Raw genomic sequence first — 22829 nt, 5'->3', positions numbered from 1 at the left:
CACATGAATCACCTGGAATCTTGTTGAAAGCAGTTTCTGACCCACCAATGTCTTGATGGGCCAAAGAGGTTGCATTTCTGAAACATCCGTGGTGATGCTGATGGTCTACAGCCCACACTGAGTAGCAGAGTTCTGGAAGGAAAGACCACTCTAATGTAAGCCACCATCATCTCAAGCTTCGACTACTGTGAGCACATTACCAGTCTCTCCACATCTCCTCTTGCCCCCTGGTAACCTGCTCTGTACACTGCAGCAGGAGGGAGTTTTAAAACCATTCTTCTGGTCATGTCATTCTCATGTTTCTAAATGCCTTTGATGGCTTCCCATTGTGTTTATGAAATCGTTATCCTCAACATCATGGCTTCCAAGCCTTGTGTGTTCTGATGCCCTACTTCCCTCTCACTCCATCTTGGGGGCACTTTTATCTTTCCTTCCTTCTTTCCCAGACACACTGGTCTTCTCTGGGTTCTTCACTGGGCTGCATTCCTAGGTTCTTCCTCCATCTGTCCCACCCACTGGACCTTGTACAGATCCCACATCCTCTGGCCAGATGATACCATGCAGCGAGCTGGCCTGCAAAGTCTTGTCTTCCATCCAAGATGAGATAAGGAACTTAGACCAGAGCATGAATTGACCCCTTGCGGAGCATGCTTTCTGGTTCAGCTGACAGTTAGATTTTTGTATCACGACCTACTCTCTGAAGAAGCCATGCATTGAGTTACATGCTGGCTCAAGCACCTTTTCTCATTGCAGGCCAGGAATGAAAAGTGCAAACACTTTGAATAACATTGGTCTGGGATACTCTTGTCCATGTTCATACTACATACTACAAACGTGCACATGTACACACACATGTGCACACAGACTTTACACCGCCAGGCACATGTAGCTTTAAATGAGAAAGGCAAAACCTTAAGACTTTTAGAAGACAATATAAGACCATCGTTATGCCCTTTGATGTAGGGAAGGATTTCTTAAATCTCTGTGTTAAGACCAATGCATGTGAACCTTAGACAACCACAGAAAAGGTTGATGAATTTGACCATATTAAAACTGAGAACTACTGTTCATCAAAAGGCCACATAAAGAGAATCAGACAACAAGCTACAAAACTGGGAGAAGCTATAACTGACATTGGATTAGTATCCAGAATATATCAAGAATGCCTTTAAATCAGAAAGAAAAAGACAACCCAATAGCAAAATGGGCAGTAGAATTGAAAAGATATCAGAAGAGGCAACATGAATGGCTAACAGATACGGAGAAGGTGCTCTGTCTGTTATAACCAACGGAGCCACCCAGGCGCCTCTTAACCCAACAGTTCTGTTCTCGTGCATGCGCTCACACACACATGCACACATGCACATACATTCTTAAAACACAGGTGCACACACACACACAAACATATACAAATACATACATGTGCACATGCATACTCACACATTTATATTTTATATGTACATTTGTGTACCAAAAGATGAGTAAGAAAGTTCATACCAGAAATGTTTGGGGCACCTGGGTGACTCAGTCAGTTAAGCGTCTGACTCTTGGTTTCAGCTCAGGTCTTAGGGTGGTGATTTTAAGCCCCGTGTTGAGCTTCACACACTGGGCATGCAGCCTACTTAAAAAAAAGAAAAAAAGAGGGGCACCTGGGTGGCTCAGTTGGTTAAGCATCTGCCTTCGGCTCAGGTCATGATCCCCGTGTCCTGGGACTGAGCCCCACATCGGGCTCCCTGCTCAGCGGGGAGTCTCCTCCTTCTCACTCTCCCTCTGCCCCTCCCCCCTGCTCATGCTCTCTCTCTCTCAAATAAATAAAAATGAAATCTTAAGAAAAGGAAATATTTGTAAAAGCAACAGTGACGGTAGTCCAACTGTTCATCAACAATAGATAGATAAATAAATTTTATAATATTCGTACCATAGAATTCATGTTGAAGTGAGAACAATTACCTGCAAAAAACATACTTGGATGAATCTAAAAAAATATGGAGTGAAAAATAAGTTGCAGCAGAATACATGCAATATAATTCCATTTTGATAAAGTTTGAAAACACACCAAGCTGGAGAGTATGTACTCTTTAGGGATACACACATGTGGTAAGACTAGAAGGAAGAGGAAAGCTGTGAGAAAGGCATAGTTCAAGAGTGATTGTCTCAGTGCAAGGGAAGGGCGGGGAGGGGTCCCCAGGGGCTGCCAGAGGAAAGGGCAATCTTTTTTCTTAAACTGGGTGATGGGAACTCAGGTGTTCTTTGTATTATTATCTATATACCTGGCAAATATGTTTTTATAAATAGCATTTCTTATCTTCTTGATTATTTGATAATAAAACCGGTACCAGTTGGAAGAGAGAGTGATCTAGTAGAAGGTATTAGTATACAGTTGGGTTTGGAAAAAGAAAGGGAAGGAAGATAATGTTTTCTAAACTAGGGAGAAAAATGGGAAGGGGGGAGGATGCTTTTGTTTTAAAGATTTATTTATTTATCCTAGAGAGACAGAGAGAAAGAGTCTGAGCAGGGGGAGGGGCAGAGGGAAAGGAAGAGAATCTCAAACCGACACCCCTACTGAGCGCAGAGCTGGATTTGGGGCTTGATCCCCCCTGACCCGGAAATCATGACCTGAGCCAAAATCAAGAGTCAGAGGCCCAACCCACTGAGCCACCCAGGCAGCCCCGGAGGATGATTTTAATGATGGCACTAAAATCGTCTTCAGGATAACCCGAGAACTGTAAAAAGAATAGAAGTCGCTAAACATTGACCAAATTGGGCAGTAGTTTAACTATCTGCTTTTCTTTTTTAAGTCTTAGAAATTCTAGAGGGCTCTTGTTTGGTAGTAGGCTTAATATCCACACAGAGTTGAGATGACTCATTATGTTTTGAAAATTCCACAATTTAACAAAGAAGCAAAAGTAATGGTTCTATTTGGATTAAAGCTCTTCAGAGGTTTTTGCTGCTGGTTTCCCAGGCCAGCCCTCCGAGGGTGTGTTGTTTTCCTAGCACCCAGGCCTGCACATGTGAGCTGTCTCCAGGGGCATTGTGAGGCCTCACGGCTCTGAAGGCAGGCCTGTGCATGGGCTTCAGTAGCACAAAATAATAGTATATGCTTTCAGCTCCTTTGCAATGTAATATAACTTGGCATGTTTTCCAACGTAACTTCTTCACTAGCAATTGTAATTAAATGGACTGATTTGACTAAGTGTGCTGTGGTGTGTGAGGAGCCTTCAGTCACTGAGAACTTATGAACCTGCCTTCCTAAGGCTGCCTAGGGCCTGGGTGCTATTTTAAGCAAGTCAGCTTAAACTGCTTGAGCCTCCTTTGCAACGTGATGGGATCAACTAAGGTCTTAAAGGATCCATTCAGGTCGGAAAGTCCAAGATTCCATGATCGACTACTGTATTTGGGGATGATTTCCAGTTAGAAAAATATGACTAAAAAGAAGAAAACAACAACAAAAAAATTATCTTGCTTGGGTAAGACCAACAAGTTCCTAGAGACAGTTAGGCATCTCCCTCGTGGATTTCTAAAAACCTCTTTAAAAGCTTTATTAGAGATTTTAAAAAGCTTTTGTTTTTTCAAAGAGCAGTTTTAGGTTCACTGAACAGTGAAATTGAGCGGAAGGTGTAATTTCCTATTTGTCCTCTACCCCCACACATGCATAGCCTCCCCCACCATCAACATCCGCCAGTGAGTGGCATGTTTGTTACAAACTGTGAATCCACGTTGTCAAATCATTTGTCACCCAGAGTCCATAGTTAATACCTTAGGGTTCATTCTTGCTGTTGTATGTTCTGTGGGTTTGCCTTGTGAATTTTTAAGCCCCATGAATCCACACAGCAGTAGGACAGTCCCTGCTCTGTTACATACATCGTGGCAAGATCGGAGCCCAGGTGGAGGAGGTACAAGGTACGCACCCAATAAATCTGTGTTGTGCAGTCTCCATGGGGGAAAGTGCCTCAACTTGGGCTGTTCAGTGTGGCTGCAGACGTGGCACTGCCTGAGAGGGACACAGAAATTTAGTGCCCACCCCAGCCCTGCCTTTTTTTTTTTTTTTTTGAAGATTTTATTTACTCATTTGAGAGAGAGAGAGAGAGACAGAGGACAAGCAGAGGGAGAGGGAGAGGGAGAAGCAGGCTTCCTGCCGAGCAGGGAGCCTGATGTAGGGCTCGATCCCAGGACCCCGGGATCATGACCCGAGCGGATGGTAGACACTCAACCATCTGAGCCACCCAGGCGCCCCCAGCGCCTGCCTTTGAACAAGACTCCTGTCTCATTCCCGTGCACGGAGTCTGAGGAGCATGGCTATCTCCCCAGCTCCTTGCCTTTCTCTCTGTCGGCACAGAGACAGCCTTTCACTTGGGAGAACTAACACTTTAGAATTTGAAAATTGATCTCCGGGGCTTGAAATTAGAGTCTATGAAGGTTTTCTGCTGGGAGAGACTCACTTGGGTTTTCTAACCTCTTCCTGAATTAACTACAGAAGTAATTCCCGTGGCATCCCAGCTGCTGTCTCTTCAGAGCTGGTTTCTCCCTCCTGGGGCTTGGCCAAAAAAAGGAGGAAAAAACAAAAAACAACAAACAACAAACCACATCACAGCTAGGCATACCTCACATTTCTTAGTGGGAAGTGTTTGTTCCTCTTTTTTACTGTGCAGAGAATTTTTAATCTTTTTGACCACTTTGCCTTCTCTGTTCCATGTCCTTTGTAAACAGGGTGGATTGAATTCTAACTTGCATCAGATACTTGGGCTTATATATTAGCCCAAAAATGTTGCTTTTCTTTGCTGTTTTATCTCTTGTAGTCTTCCAGTGCATTTTCAAATATGTTTCTGATTCATTTTAAAAGGGATTATGCTCTCTATTCAGATCTTATATTTCAAAATAAATTAGATCATAGCAGAGTTTTAAAGCACACATAAAATGATTTGTCCTTAGAAAAACTTTCAAATCTGTATGTTACATAGGTGGACAGAATGTTGATTTTATTACTTTTATTACTATAAATAGATTTATAACCGTTTACCCTTTACTGTGGAAAAGAACAGCTACAACTTACTTTACCATGGTTGTGAGAAACATCGTGATTACTTTTTTGCCCATGCTTGGAATATGATAGGTAAATAGTAAAAGTATATAGACAAGAAATCTTAGAGCGAGGTTGTAAGGAAGACAACAAATGCCTAATAATACTGAAATCTCTAAGAAAAGCTTTCCTTCTTTTATTTATTCATTTTTATTTTATTTTTTAAAGATTTTATTTATTTATTCATGAGAGACAGAGAGAGAGAAAGAAGCAGAGGGAGAAGCAGGCTCCCCACTGAGCAGGGAGCCTGATGCGGGACTCAATCCCAGGACCCTGGGACCATGACCTGAGCCGAAGGCAGACGCTTAACCATCGGAGCCACCCAGGCGCCCTTTATTTATTAATTTTTAAAAAAGTCACATTACATAAAAAGGAGTGTGACCCTTTTAAGTAAGCAGATTATAGCTGGTGTAAGTTTATGATTTTCAAATGCTAATGGAACCAGTTAGAAATCTTTTGTCTAAAGAAATATATGACTAAATATCATGTACTAATTTTAGTGTATACACACAAAATCTATTCACAGAATTTTGTCTTAATCTTGATTTCCATTTCTGCTAATGAGTCACAAATACCTCTGGATGCCCTCTTTCAGCTTCTGTGGGATCGTCGTAAGCTATAGTAATTCTGTAGTGTGTTTTTTAACCTCACAAATTACGTAGTAGTAGTATTGTTCATTTATACCATCAGTATTGTTTAGACTTAGCCATATCTTTATCATTTATTTATCTTCTGTTCTTTCTTCTCAGATCTTCCTTCTGGGATAATTACTTTTCCTTTTGAAGTATATCCTTGCTTAGAGAGGCCCCTCTACTGAAGGTCTTCTGTTGGTATAATCACTTTCTGTTTATCAGAAGATGTTCCTATTTTAACAAATAGAGAGTATTGTTGGTTTTTCAAATCTAAGATGTCAGATATTTTCTCTTAGTACTTTGAAAATTTTATTTCATTGTCACTTGGCTCCTAGTTCTGGGAAGTAGTTATGTAATAGTGATTAATTGCCAGTCCTTTCCTCTGACTCATTTACAGTTTCTCTCTGTCTTTGGTGTTCTGTAGTATCATCATGTGTGTAGATATGAGTATGTATGTATGTATGTATGTATGTATGTATGTATTTATTTAGGGGAGGGGCACAGGGAGAGGGAGAGAGAATCCCAAGCAGGCTCCACACCCACTGTGGAGCCCAACACAGGGCTCAATCTCACAATCCTAAAATCATGACCTGAGCTGAAATCAAGAGTCGGACACTTAACTGACTGAGCCATCCAGGTGACCCTGGATGTGGCTTGGGATTTCTTTGTCTTCCTGAATTGAAGGATTTATGTCTCTTACTAATTTTGGATAATTTTTAGCACTCTTTCTTTGAATATTGTCTTACCCAGCTCCCTCTATTATTTCTTTTAAAAACGTATCAAATGTATGTTGGACTATCTCATTCTATCTTCCATACTTTTTTTTTAAAAATTTATTTGACAGAGAGAGAGCACGAGCAGGGGGAGCGGCAGGCAGGCAGAGGGAGAAGCAGGCTCCCTGCTGAGCAAGAGCCTGACGTGGGGCTTGATCCCAGGACCCTGGGATCATGACCTGAGCTGAAGGCAGCCGCTTAACCGACTGAGCCACTCAGGCGCCCTCCCCGCCTTGTTTTTTGAAGTAGGCTCCATGCCCAGTGCAGAGCCCAGTGCGGGGCTTGAACTCATGATCCTGAGATCAAGACCTGAGCTGAGATCAAGGGTTGGATGCTTAACTGACCAAGTCACCCAGGCACCCTGTATCTTCTATACTTCTTAACTTCTCTTTTTAATATTTTTCATCTTTCTGTTTCTCTGTATTCCATTCTGTGTAATTTTCAGATCTATCTTCCAGTTCACTAAATCTCTCTTTAGCTATGTCTAAATTGCTATTTATTGTACTATGTATTGCATATTGAGTTTCAAAATTTTAACTCATATATATTTTTAAAGTTTTTGAATTTAGGGGCACCTGGATGGCTCAGTCGGTTAAGTGTCTGCCTTCGGCTCAGGTCATGATCCCAGTGTCCTGGGATTGAGCCCCGCATCGGGCTCCCTGCTCAGCTGGGAGCCTGCTTCTCCCTCTGCTGCTCCCCCTGCTTGTGCTTTCTCACTTTCTCTGTCAAATAAATAAAATCTTTAAAAAATAATATAAGTTTTAAACTTTAAGTAATCTCTACACCCAATGTGGGACTCAAACTCACGACCCTGAGATTAAGAGTTGCATGCTTCTCCAACTGAGCCACTAGGCACCCTTTTATTTTTTCATTTCTAAATATTCTTTTAATTCTTTTTCAAGTCTTTCTGGCCATTTTTATATAGTCTCTTGCTCCTTACTCATGTTTTCAGTCTCCTCTTTATTATTTTAAGTGGATTAAACACACTTTAAAAAATGTAGCTCACATTCCAATATCTAAAGTCTTGGGGTGCCTGGGTGGCTCAGTTGGTTAAGTGTCTGCCTTTGGCTCACGTCATGGTCTTAGGGTGCTGGGATCGAGTCCTGCATCAGGCTCCCTGCTCAGCAGGGGAGTCTGCTTCTCCCTCTCCCTGCCCCCCACTCATGCTCTCTCTCTCAAATTAATAAATAAAATCTTAAAGTCTTTACAAATCTGATACTATTTGTGTGGGCTTCTCGACTTTTTTCATAGTACCTTACTTCCTTGTGTGTTTTGTAATTTTTAATTTTGCACTCATATTTATTGGACCTCTCGCTGCAGGACTACTTTGATGCCTGGTTTTCGAGTGTGTTCTTCTGGAGAAGATTTATGTTAACCTCTGATAGACACTGGAGACCTGGTCCACTTTAAATTATGATTCTAAACATACAGTTTTTAGGACCACACAAGTAGTATAGATTCCAAAGTTGGGAATGCTTTTTATAAAATATCTGCACAAAGTCAAAGTTGAGACAGACACTTTTTCTCACTGTTCTCTGAGAGATGGGTATTTTTCTTCCTGATTTACTCTTTCCCTGAGACTATGGCCCTTCTCAGGTCCACATTTTTTTTGGAGATGGTCTTCAGTTGGTTCTTTACCTGTTCAGACCCAACACTTGTCCCTTATTCCCCTGTGGCCTAACCATTAGGCTATCTGGTCCAATGTCCCTCTATCCAATGACTGTAGTGCTTGATGACCTTCCTAGTCCATCTCCTTCTTTGCTCCTGTGTTCAGCACATGTCCCTTTTTGTCTTGCAGGCTCATCCAGTCATGTAAAAGGATGTTTTTGAACAGTTATTGAGCATAATTAAGTGTTATGATGTGGGAAGACTTCAAGATCTCCAGTCTGTCATGTTGCCAGGAATAGAACAGAAATAATTTACTTTAAAAAAAAGCAAAAAGAGTGAATTCAAGTTGATCTCTATAGTATTTCACACACTCATGTTCTGATGGACTGTTTGGATAAAGCAAGAGGAGGGTATTATTATGGGTGATAATAGTTGCTCAGTCCCCAGCCCCTGCTGCAGTGGACAGTACCCTGTGCTCTGGGTCTTCATTAGGGGTTTGGGCCATTACATATCCTGCCTCTGTATACACTGTATTTGAATGATAGGTGGAGATACCTCAGCCACTTCCATGATAATGACGGCTGTGACAAGGATAAAGAATAGGAAAGTTTTGAGAGGATGATAGGATGCTTTTGGCACATATCAGAACTCGGTCCTCACCATTCACTCCTTTATTTATTCATTCATTTAACAGATACTCATTGAGCTCTCACTATGTGTCATTCACTGGACTAGGCACTGGGAAAACAGATCAACAGTCCTTGTCCTCAAGAGGGTCACAGTGTGATGAGTGGACAGTTCACTTCAGTGAGGCATGATAAGGGATACGACAGGTGGAAGCCTCAGGAGAGGCACGGACTCAACTTTAGAGTACTGAGGAGGGAGGTGGTGTCTATGTGGAATCTGTAGGACCAGCAGGAGTGATTCAAGTGGAGAGCCAGGGAAGGGCATCCCAGGCTGAGGGAGAAGAATGTGCAGAGGTGCTAAGCCAGAGGGAATTTGGATTTGGGAACTGCAGGTAGTTAGGAAGCCGTGAGAGTGGAGCAGGGAATGATGAGAACTGAGCCTGGAGGTAGTCAGGGGCCTCAGTGTGGGCAGCCTAAATTAGGATCTTTTGAACTCTTACCTGGGTAGTGAGTGATGCTGTCAGACTTGTCATGTTCATTTCTCTTGAGAGCTGGCTCTTGTGGAAGAGAAGGAACGTGGGCTTGGGAATCAAGACAGGCTGATATTGAGATTCCAGCTTCACCTCTGTCTGGGTGATCATGTAATTGATGTAGTTACCTTCTCTGAACTCTCTTTCTTGTGTGATAAATGAGACAGAATGGACTAGACAACCTCCTAGGACCTCCTCCATTTCCAGTATTCTGTGGTGTCATTTGCAAGTCAGAGAAAAAAAATGTCAATGTCTGCTTACACACAAGCTTAATTAAGTTAAGGTAGAGCTCACAGTTATGAATATTTGCTGAATGTAATTCTGGCAATTGCTGGCTCCCAATTAGCTGTTTAATTCTGTGTGTTTTGTGTTGTGCATATTCACAGTGAGTGGAGATTCTGAAACGAAGTGTCGGCAATATGACTTTCATTGCCTTGCAACTAACCCAGCTTTTACTTCCCTTGTAGATGAGCTCTTTCTGGAACAGCAAAACCTCTCTTTATCCTCCGTGGAGCTCATGATGAAGAAAAGCACCGTGCACAGCACTGCACATGTGGCCTTAACAGAAACTGCCCCAGGGTCCCAGCAAAGCAGTTCTCTCCACGTCATATCATCTCCATCCGCCACTATTTTTGATACAATCTTTTTTAACCAAGGAACAATGACCCAAAGTATAGCAGATCACAGCATCTTGGTGGCAAATTATGTGTCGATGCTGAGCAATGCGGTGGTCAGAGAGGACGATGAAATGGATAACTTTTTGCCAGAAGCTCCCTGGACAACTTCCCGCCCGGTTTCTCCGATTCGGTATCTCCCGGTCAGCCCGCCGGCGCTGACTCCATCCTCACCCATGATTTCTTTTCAAGACCAACAGATGACATCAGCCTGGCAGAACACAATGCAACAAACAACAACGTATACCGAATCCCCCAGTCATTTCAGTGCTTTTCGGTCAGCTTTTCCCACATCCGAGGGCATGCTTCCAACACCTAGTAGGAACTTGGTGCTTTATCCTACGGACGCTTACGGGCACTCAGCGAGCAGGACTTTGCCGGAGATCGTGGCTTCAGGCACGGAGGAAGCAGAAACCCTTCTCTCCAGCTCTCTGTCTGCAGAGCCGCCGCTCGTAGGCAGTGGCCTGACTCAGCAGCCTTTTCCCTCCTGGGCGGAGGTCCCACCGCCTCCAGAGGATGTTCTGGCCACGGTCACGGCCACGGCCACGGACAGATACCCAGAGGAGACCACGGCTGTGAGTCGCAGTCTAGAAGGAACCATCCTTTCTAGAACAGAGCCTGCTGCAGCTCTGGCACAGATAGTCTTTGCTTGTAGCCGCGGCAGCCCAAATTCGGCTTTGTTCTCATCTTCTTCTGCCTCCGTGTCCTTTTCTCCTCCATCAGCTGATGTTTCTTCTAACCCCTTTCTTCCCGGCAGCCCCGGTGAGACGTCGGAGCTGCCAGGCGACGCAGGGGTCGTCCCAGACCTCGAGGACGACGACGCTCGCGTCCTGAGCCCGCTGTCGTCACTCAGACCCTACACGGGGTGCGTGTCCTGCCGCGTGGCGTCGCCTCGGCTCGTCGCGTCAGCCAGCCTCCCGGGGAGGGAAGACGTGGGCTCGGGGGACGGCGCCGAGACCCTGTCGGTGACCACACCGGAAGCCCGCGGCGTCTCTCCGTCCAGCCGCAGAGTGGCGGACTTCCCAGAATTCGAAGAAGAGCCGCAGGAATTCAATACACGTTTCCCCTCCCGGCCGGTGGTTCCACTGTCTTCTCCCTCCGTGCGCGGCTCAGGAACGGGCGGTGGGGTTTCAGCCGAGGCGGGTGCGAGCAGTGTCGGGACCACCGCGGTGCCTCCTTCCCGCGGCCACCTCTCTGCGCCCGTGTCGCCCGATGCTGCTCCTTTGGGCTCCTCCTCTGTCCCCGAAACGCCGGGACTGCCAGCCGGCGGCGGGACAGCGGGGTTCCCCTGGGTCATCAGCAGCGTGCTCCCCGACTCGTCTGTCCCGCGCACAGCGGACCAGAGCCGCCCCGCGCCCGCGCGCGGGGACCCACGGCCTTCTCCGGCTTCCGCCCCGGGCCCGTCCGGGGAGCCCGCGCCGGTCCCTGACGCGGAGCCTGGCGGCTTTTCGGCGCATGAAACTGGACGGGCTTTGGAGTCCGCAGCCGGTTTTCTCCCAACTCCACCGCTGGAGTTCAGCAGCCTGGTCCCTTCATCTTCAGAAGGACTTGCCTCCCCGACTTTGGGGATGGCGAGTGCCGCGGGCGCTTTCGTTTCTCCGGCGTCCTCTGCCGTGGTCGAGACCCTCGCGTTGTCGGACTCTCTCCGTGCGCCGTCCGCCCCGCTTCCCGTTCCTGCTTCCACAAACTCTGACTTTTCTCAGCCCCAGCCGAGTTCAGACCTTCCTTTAAGGACATTCACGTTTCTTCCTGGCTACTCTGAAATGTCGCGCCTCACAAGCCTCCCTTCTGATTCTGTCAAGTTCTCTGAAGCAGCAACAGTTGCCCCGACAGGTCCCGAAGCTCATTTTACCTCAGCCCTCACTGAAACTACCTCCTATTTTGAGTTGTCACTCATTGCCCATGAATCTGCGGTCACCACCCTGGTGCCCTCCAGGTCTGAGCCCACCCTTGACATTTTGACTCTTGGGACTCGCTTCCCGTCACCTTTGACTGCTTTTCATACGACACCCATTTTAGCAGAATCTTCTCTCTTTCCAACTCCAACTCCAACACCTTCCAGTGACGGAGTCAGTGCTACGGATGACCACTCACCTGTCTTACCCTCTTTCTCCAAAGTCATTGCCAGCACCACACTGCTGGTCACTGATGCGTACCTGTCGTCAGCATCCTCATTTGTTTCTGAGGTGGTCCCCTCACCTCTTCCTACAGAGCCAACATTTGTGGGCCCATCATTCACACCCACAGATTTACCAATGAACACCTCCACGGAACCCAACTCACCCAACACCAGTGCTGCCCCCGATCATACTGTTGACAGCACCCCGAGCAGCAGAACTGCGAGTCAGAATCCCCCTGAGAGCAGTTCGGGGCGACCCCCGCCATCCCTTCATCCCGTGCCCACCTCCACTTCTGAAGCAACCGTTGATACTCCGGCACTGGTCACCACCAAGCCGCCATATGTGTGTGATATTACGGTTCCGGATGCCTATTTGATCACAACCGGTAAGGCCCCACTTCAAGTCACCTCTTGGTTGGGGTGATCTTTCTAAGGTGCTTGTATGACATGCCTCTGTGACATACAGCATCTTGGGAAAGAGCAGGGGCTTGGGCTCCAGGGAGCCCCTGGGTGGTAACCCTCACTCCTTCACCTTTCTCCTGTGAGTTCTCTGGACAGTTAGTCTCTTTACCTCTCGGTTTCCTCAATTGTCAAACAAGGATAACTGTGGCACCTACGTTGTTGGGTTATTGTAAAGATTTAAATGCATCATTGCACATAAAGTACTTAACCCAGTGCTTGGCACATAAGAAACACCCACAAAATGCTACACGTTAGTAGTAGCACTAAGAGAAATAAAAGATTTAGATGGAGGCTTAGGAGCGTTTGCTAGGATCTTTGCCTTTGGAACTCATAACCTGGTGGATGTGTAGATGGCACGATTAAAACAAAAACCTTTGTGTTTAGCTCAAGCAGATAGTTGCACAAATGTGTAAGGGCAACCGCTACAATTTCTTATTCTTTTCCTTGAAAGGAGGGAGCACTTTGCTCCTACATGTTCCTGTAAATGTCACTTAGATCCTGAGAATCCGAGAAAGAGACAGGGAGCAGCTAAATGTCTGATCTCAGTTATAAACTTTGATCTCCACCCTGGACCACAGCCCGAGTGACTGGCTGACAAGCAGCAGCTTCCCTTGTATCTGCCCAGCTGCTTTAGTCTCATGAAATCAGAGCACATTTGACATCATGTCTGTACATGTCCAGTGACTATGGCCTGCTTGGTTGCGTTCTCCAGCTTGTTCTTCATCAGGAATGACAGGCTGCGTGTTAAGTCTTGCGACCTGTTAATATACTTAAATACAATATAATATTGATGTGCAGCCTGGCTCTGTGTGTGGTTGATTTTGGTGGGAATGGAGGATAGAAATGAAGAAAGGGGAAAGAAGTTGATAGAGGTAGAGGAGGAATGGAGTGGTGTGGAGAAGGAAGAAGAACAGGGAAACTGTAAGGTGAGGAAGGAGAAGGAGATCATGCTGTGACATAGGCCATGCATCCTCTGCTTGTCACGGTGGTGCCACCACCCTCTGAGGTGGTGGGGAGAAGCTGAAGCCTTTGCTCTCTTAACTCCCTCCCTCCCCTAAATAAGGAACCATTTATTAATTCATTTGACAAATAATTATGCCTTCAGAAGGTTTGAGGGTTATCTACATGAATGGCATGGATCTGACCTTCAGGGAGCTTAGATTCTAGTAGGGTAGACACAAGCCGTGTTTTCTTGGAAGTTGTGATAAGAATGGTTGAAGCAGAGTTCTACAAGAGTGACTTTTGGGATGATGAGGAATGGGTTTGGAAGGATGTGAATTGGAGGTACGCACTCAAGAGGGCTGTCGTCAGAGATGAAGGGAAAAGTGTCCTTCTGGTGCAAGGTGTGAACACAGGTGGAGAGGTCAGACAGCCCAACAACATTCAGCTCGGCTGGTAATTAGACTAATGGGAGGAGGAGGTAATTATGCTAGGAGGTGAGGTTGGGACTCCTGGTGAACTTTCATCTGTGGGAAAACAGTAGTCCAGAGGAGAGAGAAGAGTTTCTTGTAGACATGATACTTTTCTTCCTTTTCTACAGCATTACTACATAGTAACCACAAAGTGGTCAGTTACAAGAAGCTTATTAAAAGAACTACTGAGGGGCGCCTGGGTGGCTCAGTTAAGCCTCTGCCTTCGGCTCAGGTCATGATCCCAGGGTCCGGGGATCGAGCCCCGCATCGGGCTCCCTGCTCGGCGGGAAGCCTGCTTCTCCCTCTCCCACTCCCCCTGCTTGTGTTCCTGCTCTCACTCTCTCTCTCTCTCTCTGTCAAATAAATAAATTAAAAAAAAACTTTAAAAAATAAAAGAACTACTGAAAGCTTCTTTATTTCTTGGATTTCGTGACATTTATGATACTTGTAGGGGTAATGTGTCGTTTCAAATTTTTCTACAAATAATTAGAAACCATTTTAGAAGATCTCTAAGAATATCAGATATAGTCATAGAGGATATACATTTAATGAATTTGGTGTTCTTTCTTAGGGATCCGAGTATTTGCAGTAGCTTTTGGGGTAGAATTCACTCACTGTAAATGTACACTTCAACAGTTGTAGTAAGTATGGGGAGTTGTGCATAAGTATCCCTATTGTTACATTGTATTTTTAAGTGGACAGGAATGCTATCTTTTGCTCTCAGTGGTAATCTTTGAGCCCTAGGAAGGATCACCTCATTTAGAATCTTCATTTGGATTTGGCCTTGGTTTCTTTTAGTCTTAGTCATTATCAGAGAGAGAGGGTTGGGGTGATTACTTGTCCTCTGAAAGGGTTCTTCTTATGGAGCTGTGTCGTAGAAGTGAGAGCCCTCCATTGATCTGTGGTGGACTCTTGGGAGAACACTTCACCATGTGTGTCCTCTAGGGAGTGAGGCTGTGCTTCCTACCCAGGACCTGCCTGAGCCTGGCCTTCTCAGCAGGGCTCTTTCGCCTCTCTTGGCCCAAACTAGATATTTGGAGAAACAGATATTTGTTGTCAGTGATCCTTTTTCCCCAAAGACCCTTGTGCTCATATCCTGACATTATAGTTTAGATCTTGCTCAGATTAACTAGAGAAGGTGTAGGTTTTCATGGTGGGTCGTGCAGACTATTCAGAGTAATACTTGGATGGTTCATCCTTTAGATGGGGCTACTTACGACGTGTACTTCTTCCTTTGGTCTTTTGGGTTTTTCTGTCTGTGATTTTCCGTTCTGTCTCTCCATTCCCCAAGTTTAGCTTTTGAGATCTTTCCTTCCCTCCCTCTGGTCTTTCCTCTCTCCCTCCCTCTATTTCTCTGTCCCTCTGTTCCTTCCTCCTTTTCCCTTTTCCTTCCCACTCATTTTTGTCCTTCCCTTTAAAACCCATGCTATAGTCTGGTCCTCTTGGAGTCGGTTGTAGTCCAGGCCAAGTTGGCCATTGGTGTGTCAGCAGACACCGTCAGGGTGTCTGCATTTGTTCTAATGGTCTTATGAACTAAAAAAGCCCTTTCCCATGTTTACGATAGTAAAGGTCACCGATCAGTAGAGAAAACAACTGAATGTAACTTAAACATTTGTTTTTTTAAAAAGGAATGAAAGATACAGAGCGATTCTGTCTCTAATTTTTTTTTATTTTTATTTTTACAAGGTTTTATTTATTTGTCGGGGGTGGGGAGAGTGCAAGCGTACACAAGCAGGGGGCGCAGCAGGCAGAGGGAGAAGCAGACTCTCCGCTGAGCAAGGAGCCCGATGCGGGACTCGATCCCAGGACCCTGGGATCATGACCTGAGCCGAAGGCAGATGCTTAACCCACTGGGCCACCCCGGTGTTCCCTGTCTCCAGTTTTAAAAATTAAGAATAGGAAGCAGAAAACCGAATAATTGAAACGTATTTAGATTCTGCATTATGAGAAGTTAATGGAAGAGGAAAGAAAAAGTAATAGGGAAAAGAAAGGGGAGCAGCAGGACATGTTTACTAAATACTGAGAAAGAGGTTCTCTTATTACACATTTTAAAATAGAATTTCTTAGATGTGGAAGGAGAGTTAAATATAGCTAGACTTTGTTATAAGAAATATTTTACTTCCTACATAAAATTTTAATACATGGGGATCGTGAAAATCTTTTCCGCCCCGTTATTAGTGGTGAAAACCCTTCCCTCACTGCATTGAAAAATTGAGGTAGGAGACTTCATTTTACAGGGGAAGATGTTATCTAGTTTTGCTGAGTAACATCTTAAAGTCTTCTAAAATATTACTGCTGAGAGTTTTAAAACTTTGTGTTTTACCATTAGGGGCATAGGCAAGAGACAGAACACCTAGGAATGTCCAGATCCACTGCCGTTCCCCTGTTCTTTCGTAGTCTGGGCCTGATTTTTACAAAATGATTTTGGCAGCGGCTGTCACAGTTTGGCAGAGCACAGGTTCTGCCTTGGGGACCAGAAATGTGATGCCCACATTATTCATAATGAAACTAAACTGCGTTTGGTGGTTGGCTTTGGTTTGTAGTGCTGGCCAGAAGAGCCGTGCAGGAGTACATCATCACGTCCATCAAAGAGGTGTTGAGGATTCACTTCAACCGGGCGGTGGAGCTCAAGGTGGGTCCCCGTGGCGTGGGAGCTCAGGCTGAAGGCATGTCATGGTTCTAGAACGCTCTCTCTCCTCTCCTCCCTCCTCCTCTTGGTGAACACCTGCTTCGTCAGGGAAGCCCTGATCCCACCTGAGGCCAGGTGTAGTCCACTGGAGGGATGTGTTGGCAGAATTGGAACAAAAAGGCTCTAAGACCAGAGTTGGGGTCTTAGATGACGTGATGATTCCCTTGATTTACGTAAAAGGACTTGGATTAGAATTTTAATTAGATTTTAGAGTGAGCGCATATGCATATTTCTGTACACTCAGTGGGATAGAGATAGATTTCCATACACAGTGGACCCTGTGCTCCTACCTCCTCTCCCCTGATGAGGTCAGAAAGCTACGCTTTATACCTGCACCATCCTGAACAGAGCCACATGTGGCTACTGAGCATGTGAAATGGGGCTTGTCTGAATTGAGACGTGCTGTAAGTGCAAAACTGACACAGGATTTCAAAGGCCGAGTGAAAAAAGAAATGTAAACTATCTCACTAGTAATTTTTTACATTGACCACATGTTGAAATGATATATTTCAGATGTATTGGGTTAAATAAAATTAATTTCACCTGTTTCTTTTTACTTTTTTTAATGTGGCTACTAGAAATTTTAAAACTGCATATGTGGCTCATGAACTTCTTTTGGACAGCCCTGCTCAACAGAATTAAGTGTTCCTTCACATGTGGATTAAATACAATGACTTTGAATTCTCCGTAACTCATTATTCAGTTCGTATTATTGGCTGTTCTTTCTTGCTGCTTTTGCTCTTGTAATTTTATGCTGTTTTTGAGACGGTTGGCAGATCTGTAAAAGGGATAACTAAAATAAAATTTTGATTGTCTATGCAGCCCTCCCCCTTCATTTAAAGCTACCTGTTTATTTTTTACCTTACTTGCTCTGCTGTTTTTCTGCCTCATGCAGCTTCCTTTAATTTTGAGTTACAGTCCTCTCAAATTTGATAATTACTGTCTTTTGTGTTTTTTTAAATTTTCATAGGTTTACGAACTATTCGCTGACTTCACTTTCCTGGTAACATCGGGGCCTTTCGTTTACACGGCAATATCAGTCATTAATGTACTTATAAATAGTAAACTTGTACGTGACCAAACTCCTTTAATCCTGGCTGTGAAACCTTCCTTCCTTGTGCCGGAGTCCAGGTTCCAAGTTCACACGGGTGAGAAAACTGAGCATAGTTGTTTTGATTGATTTGTAAATAAAATTTCATTTTATTTTTTATGTTGTTAAAAAATTGGGGGAGGATTTTAAACAATCATTTAAATTTAAAAAAGCCTTTAGAATTACAGAAGACTTCCAGCATATACAAGAGGGCACAGAATAGTTGAATGAGCCCCCGTGTACTCATCGTATGGCTTCACAGTTTTCACCTCCTAGTCTGTCTTGTGACACCTGCATGCCCTCCTCCCACATTATTTTGATAAAGCATCATGTCACATCACCCATAAGTATTTCAGCTCATGCCTCTAAGAGATGAAGATTATTGAATACACTCACACACACACATATCCACAGTTGAAAAATTGTTGACATTTTCCCATTGTTCCATCTATCCCCCACAGTGTTTTTTGAGGAGTTGAGAGTGTTTTCACGTTTCATACTTGAAATGTTTCAGTCACTTGCATCTTTTGATGCTCTCATTGTTATCTTTTTCCATTTTTTAAAATGATACAAGTCACCTTCACGTTGTATGTATTCATTTGGGGCAGCGTTGGCTTTCTCCGTTTCCCTGCTAGGAGACCGCTAAATACTACCTCTCAGTACCTAATCCCGTGCTATGGAGGCTTTTTTTGAGTTAAATAGTATTTTTCGCCTCCTCACTGCTCAGTCCTAAACCAGTGCTGGTTCATGGGCCTGTGATTGCTGTCTTTCTAGTTCTTCAGTTCGTGCCTCAGAGCGTGGATACCAGTTTCTGTAACTTCACCCAGCGCATTGAGAAAGGCCTGATGATAGCTCTTTCTGAAGTGAGAAAACACCACCAGGGGACGCATAACTTCACCGTGCAGGTGAGAATAGCACTGAATGCAGAACAAGGTGCTTTGTCCTTTAAAGAGGAACTCGTTTCACATGTTTTGTTGAGGCCACAATTAACTCTCATGGAAGAAGTTCAGTTCACATGAATCGAGGTCGATCTCTTTCCGGGGCACCGAGTTCACGTAGTGTGAATAGGCTAGGCGTATTTGAAGATTATGGAGCAGTAGTATGAGCACGGAGCTCAGATGTGGGGAGCTGGACAGAGATGAGCGTATGCCGGAAACACAAGAATGTTCTAAGAAGGAACGGTGTCAACCTAAATACCCAGTGGGGGAGTGCCTCAGTACACGGGTGTTTCATGTCATGAGGTACCATGAAATGCAGTGCTTGACTCTAAAAACAGAATCTAGCCACTCAGGAATGAACAGGCTTTGTGTGTATTGTATGGAAACCTCCGGTGTTATTATATTTATTTGATATTTTTTCTCTGTATCCTTTGTTCTCTCTTTCTAGAATTTATATTAAGTTTTTGTACACTTGGAGCCACGTTTCATAATTCTTATGTTTTCTTATAATACCATCTCTTTTTAAATTCCTAAATTCTGTCCTCTGAGTCATTAATTTCGTCTTTAGCTGTGTCCATCCTGTTTTTCAGTCCCTCTGCTGAATTTGCTCGCAGCTGTCATTTTTCTGTTGTTCTTGGCTCCTTTTTCGTGGTGATTTCTCCTGCAAAGATGCAGGATTATTTTGAATGGTGATGCAAAATCACCTAGAAAGTCTCCGAGGACATTAATGAGCATTTGTTAAAAGTTGCCTTCCGGTTTCCACGTTGTCTCTGTTTTCTCCGCAGCCATTGTTCTCTGTTGATCTTGGTCCTTGGCGTTTGGGCTCCTAGTTTTCCGTAAATATTTGGAGACCTTTGGTTAGTCGCTGTTAGGAGTGAAGAAGCAGGTTGTTAATTTTGGCAGCTTGCCCATTCAGCTGTGGTGTCTGTGTCTACATCCGCCCTGTCTCCCGATGGGACGATTCCCTGGAGCACTGGGTCCCAGGCAGAGGTTGAGGATGGCGGGACAGCCTGGGACCCCTGCCCCAGTGCAGGATGAGCATTTCTGGGGATGGAGTGCTTCAGTGTACTTTTCACAGCAGATCTGCCCTTTCTTTCGTTTTCTTTCCTTCTCTGTCTCTTGTGTGCTCTGGTGGGGAGAAGTCTCTATCCTCCTTAGGGGCCAGACCCACACAGTCTGTTAGCCTGCTCTGACGGGGAGCTCCTTTTCCTCAGGGAGCAGTTCTTTGGGCGGGTCAGGGTGCAGATGTGGCTGCGCCAGCACTTCTGTGTTGGCCTGCCTGTGGCAGTTAGAAGGGAAGAAGAGGGAGAATCAGCTCAGCTCTTTGGTTTACAGGCTTTGATTAATTGTACTGATTGCTGTTCACGGCCTCCTCTGGTGTCCATTCCTGCAGAGTTCTCCTGGGGCCCTGGGGGAACCGGCTCACTGCCCCTGCGCTCTGGGCCTGTGTATGATTGGGGTCTCAGTTCCCTCAGTTCTGGTTTATATCATTATGATCCCATCCTCTCTCCATCTTCCAGGAATTTGACAGAATCTCTGATTTTCTTCCATTCTCAGAGCTGTTGTAGATTTACTCCCCTTTGTTCAGCTTATTGTTATTTCAGTGGGATTTGGGGTGGGAGGGGCCCGGAGGGACTATAAATGCATGTGTTCGGTTCATCACTTCATGGGAAAAACATTTTCAGTAAACTGAGAATTTTAAGTATTGCAAACGGGAACCAGGTTGTGGAGCTAGTTCGTTCCTTTGAAAAACGTTACCTCCTTTTGGCAAAAAAAAAAAAAAAATCAGTGGGAGAAATTGTGAGAGGGAAATCGTCAGCTTTTAGCTCGGTATTTTGCTTTATTTTGGAAGCTTATCCCACCTTCCTTGTTTTTAGATCTTGAATATCACCATGGGTGCTTCAAGGCCTGCTCCTCGGCGGGGCCCGGTGAATATCGTCTTTGCGGTCAGAGGCGTGCAGGGGTTTTTGAATGGGACAGAAGTGAGCCAGCTGCTCAGGAACTTGAGTGTGGTGGAGTTCAGTTTCTACCTGGGGTACCCCGTGCTCCAGATCGCCGAACGTGAGTACGGCTCTCTCGCAAAGGCTGGGAAAGTGGCCGCAAGTATTTTCATTGCTTGGGCCTCTTTTGAAATATTTGGCTGAAGTCCGGAGTATAAATCAGATAAAATCAGAGCATCTCAGAGTCAATTCAGGGTGGGCCTCCAGAGCCCTCCTCACCCACTGGCCTTGTTTTATTATTGTCCTATGAGAGTAAAGGGCACTGGTAAAGCCTACCCCAGTTCTGGAAAAGGTAAAACCAGAGGCACAGAGAACAGGCCTGTGGTTGCCGGGGAGATGGGTGGGAGGAAGGCTAGACTGCAGAAGAGTAGCAGAAGGCAATTTCTGGGGGCTGATGAACCTGTTCTGTATCTTTAATGTGGTGGTGGTTATGCAACTTTGTGCATTTGTCAAAAGCCATAAAGCTGTACACCAGAAAGAGTAAATTTTACTGCATGTACGCATAAAACTAAAAAAAAGGGTAATAAATGAAAACAAACAAAACCTTTCTTCCCGGCTGAAGCAATTAGAATCACGGTGCAAACGGAGCGGGGTGGGGGTGGGGAAAACATTTACTTCAAAAAACAGTAGATCCCAGGGTTGAAATCAGGCCAAAAAAAACATCAAATTCTTTTTCAAAAATGGAACAGCCAAATGGTCTAATGACTTTTATGTGTTTTAGTGTGCGGTTAATTAGATGAAAAAGGATAACTTGTCAGATATCAAAGTAGGCAGGGGTAAAAATTGTTCTTTACAAATAGCACCTGTTCTTTCTGTGCAGTGCGGGTATGGGTAGAATAGTAAGTATGCTGGAAGCGGGGGTACCCCGGGACTGTCCCAGGCAAGCCAGGACGTAGGATCACTTTACCCGGAGTCATTGCTGGGAAACCCTAGGGCCCCAGGGAGCACAGTGTGAAATCTCATTGCTCTGGAACAATGAGATTTCAAGGGGGAACTTGCAGGCGGGTGGGCAGCCGGGCTCTGTGGGAAGCAGTGTCCCCCTGTGTCACTCGTGTCACTCGAGCCAGGCTTTTACTTCTTTTTTTCTGCCTTTCTCCTGGAGACTCTTGTGCTCAGAAACTGCGCAGTGTCCGTGCCTTCACGCCAGTCTGGCATTTTGTTCTAACACATTTTGTGCTAAAGGTATAGGAAAGGCAAAGTACTGTGACTTAACGGGTACTCCCTAGACTTTACCTTCCTGATGGGTGCGAACGTGTTTTTACGGATTTCCCTCCTTTCCTTTTTATAGCCTTCCAGTACCCGCAGCTGAACTTATCTCAGCTGCTGAAGTCCTCCTGGGTGAGAACAGGTATGTCTGACTTACATAATGTTTTGGGAACTGTAGGAATAAAAAGTCTGTGCAGGTGTATTGAGCATGATGCTGACTTTCTTGTTTCTGAGTCCTAAATTCAGGGCATCATGTCCCTTAAATTCTTGGCAAAGAATGAATGAGAAGGGAATTTAGATTCAGCTGTGGGAATGTGTCCCACTGCGTTATGGCACAAAAAGGATTGGCTTTCTTTAAAATTCATACATCAAGTCCAGGGGAAGGTCTAAGAAGAATTGACAGTCTTCTGATCCAGAACAGGATGGAGTTCCAAAGCAAGGATCTCTCTCTCTCTTTTGTTTTCTAAAAAGCCTTATTTGTTTGGTTTTATGAGGATGAATAAGGTAGCTCGGTGAGCAAATAAGGTTTTTTAAAAAAAGTCTTGTGGGCCTGGGTCAGATATTTATAGCTATGGCATTGCAGATAAAGGCTTTCTAACTGGGTAATCAAAGAATAAGAGATAGTGACACACCCACTGTGTGCCCAGCGTGTGAGCGGCTGGGTAAGTAAGTGGTCGTGGGGAGGATGTGTGCCGTGGTGATGATCACCATTTGTGGCTTCTCAGACCCTGCAGGTTCTCCTTGCTTCACATACAATACCCCGTGTAAAGGCTCCACCTCTTTGCATGGTATAGTGGCCCCATTTTCCAGATCATTTTCATAGCACTTCAGAGACTTGTCCATGGTCCTGTCTCAGCAGATTTGGGCCAGTTCTGGCTGAAAAGCTCACGGGTTTTTCTCTGAGGATATGCTAACAAGCCCATTACCTGTTTGATAATCTTGTTTACCACAGATGTTTTAAGACAGGCAGTCTTGGGGCGCCTGGGTGGCTCC

General features: G+C 44.9%; 1 protein-coding gene across 4 annotated transcripts in view; it reads left to right on the top strand.

Moving 5' to 3' along the window:
• The first annotated feature begins 3761 nt into the window (after window positions 1-3761).
• KIAA1549 (KIAA1549 ortholog) overlaps window positions 3762-22829 on the top strand; it is a 91238-nt gene continuing 72170 nt past the window's right edge. For all 4 annotated transcript variants that reach the window (XM_073899260.1, XM_073899259.1, XM_073899261.1 and 1 more), the window contains exons 1-7: window positions 3762-3900; window positions 9714-12425; window positions 16457-16545; window positions 17573-17750; window positions 18467-18597; window positions 20508-20691; window positions 21919-21978. In XM_073899260.1, coding sequence (XP_073755361.1) covers window positions 9764-12425; window positions 16457-16545; window positions 17573-17750; window positions 18467-18597; window positions 20508-20691; window positions 21919-21978 — 3304 coding nt within the window. In that variant the 5' untranslated portion in view covers window positions 3762-3900; window positions 9714-9763. The remainder of the gene's footprint in view (window positions 3901-9713; window positions 12426-16456; window positions 16546-17572; window positions 17751-18466; window positions 18598-20507; window positions 20692-21918; window positions 21979-22829) is intronic.

The sequence above is a fragment of the Callorhinus ursinus genome, unplaced genomic scaffold (assembly GCF_003265705.2).
Source record: "Callorhinus ursinus isolate GAN/ISIS: 27379988/994484 unplaced genomic scaffold, GSC_fseal_2.0 scaffold12, whole genome shotgun sequence".
NCBI classification, from domain to species: domain Eukaryota; kingdom Metazoa; phylum Chordata; class Mammalia; order Carnivora; family Otariidae; genus Callorhinus; species Callorhinus ursinus.
The sequence above is the reverse complement of the archived record's forward strand: the minus strand, read 5'-3'. Positions and strand labels throughout refer to the sequence as shown.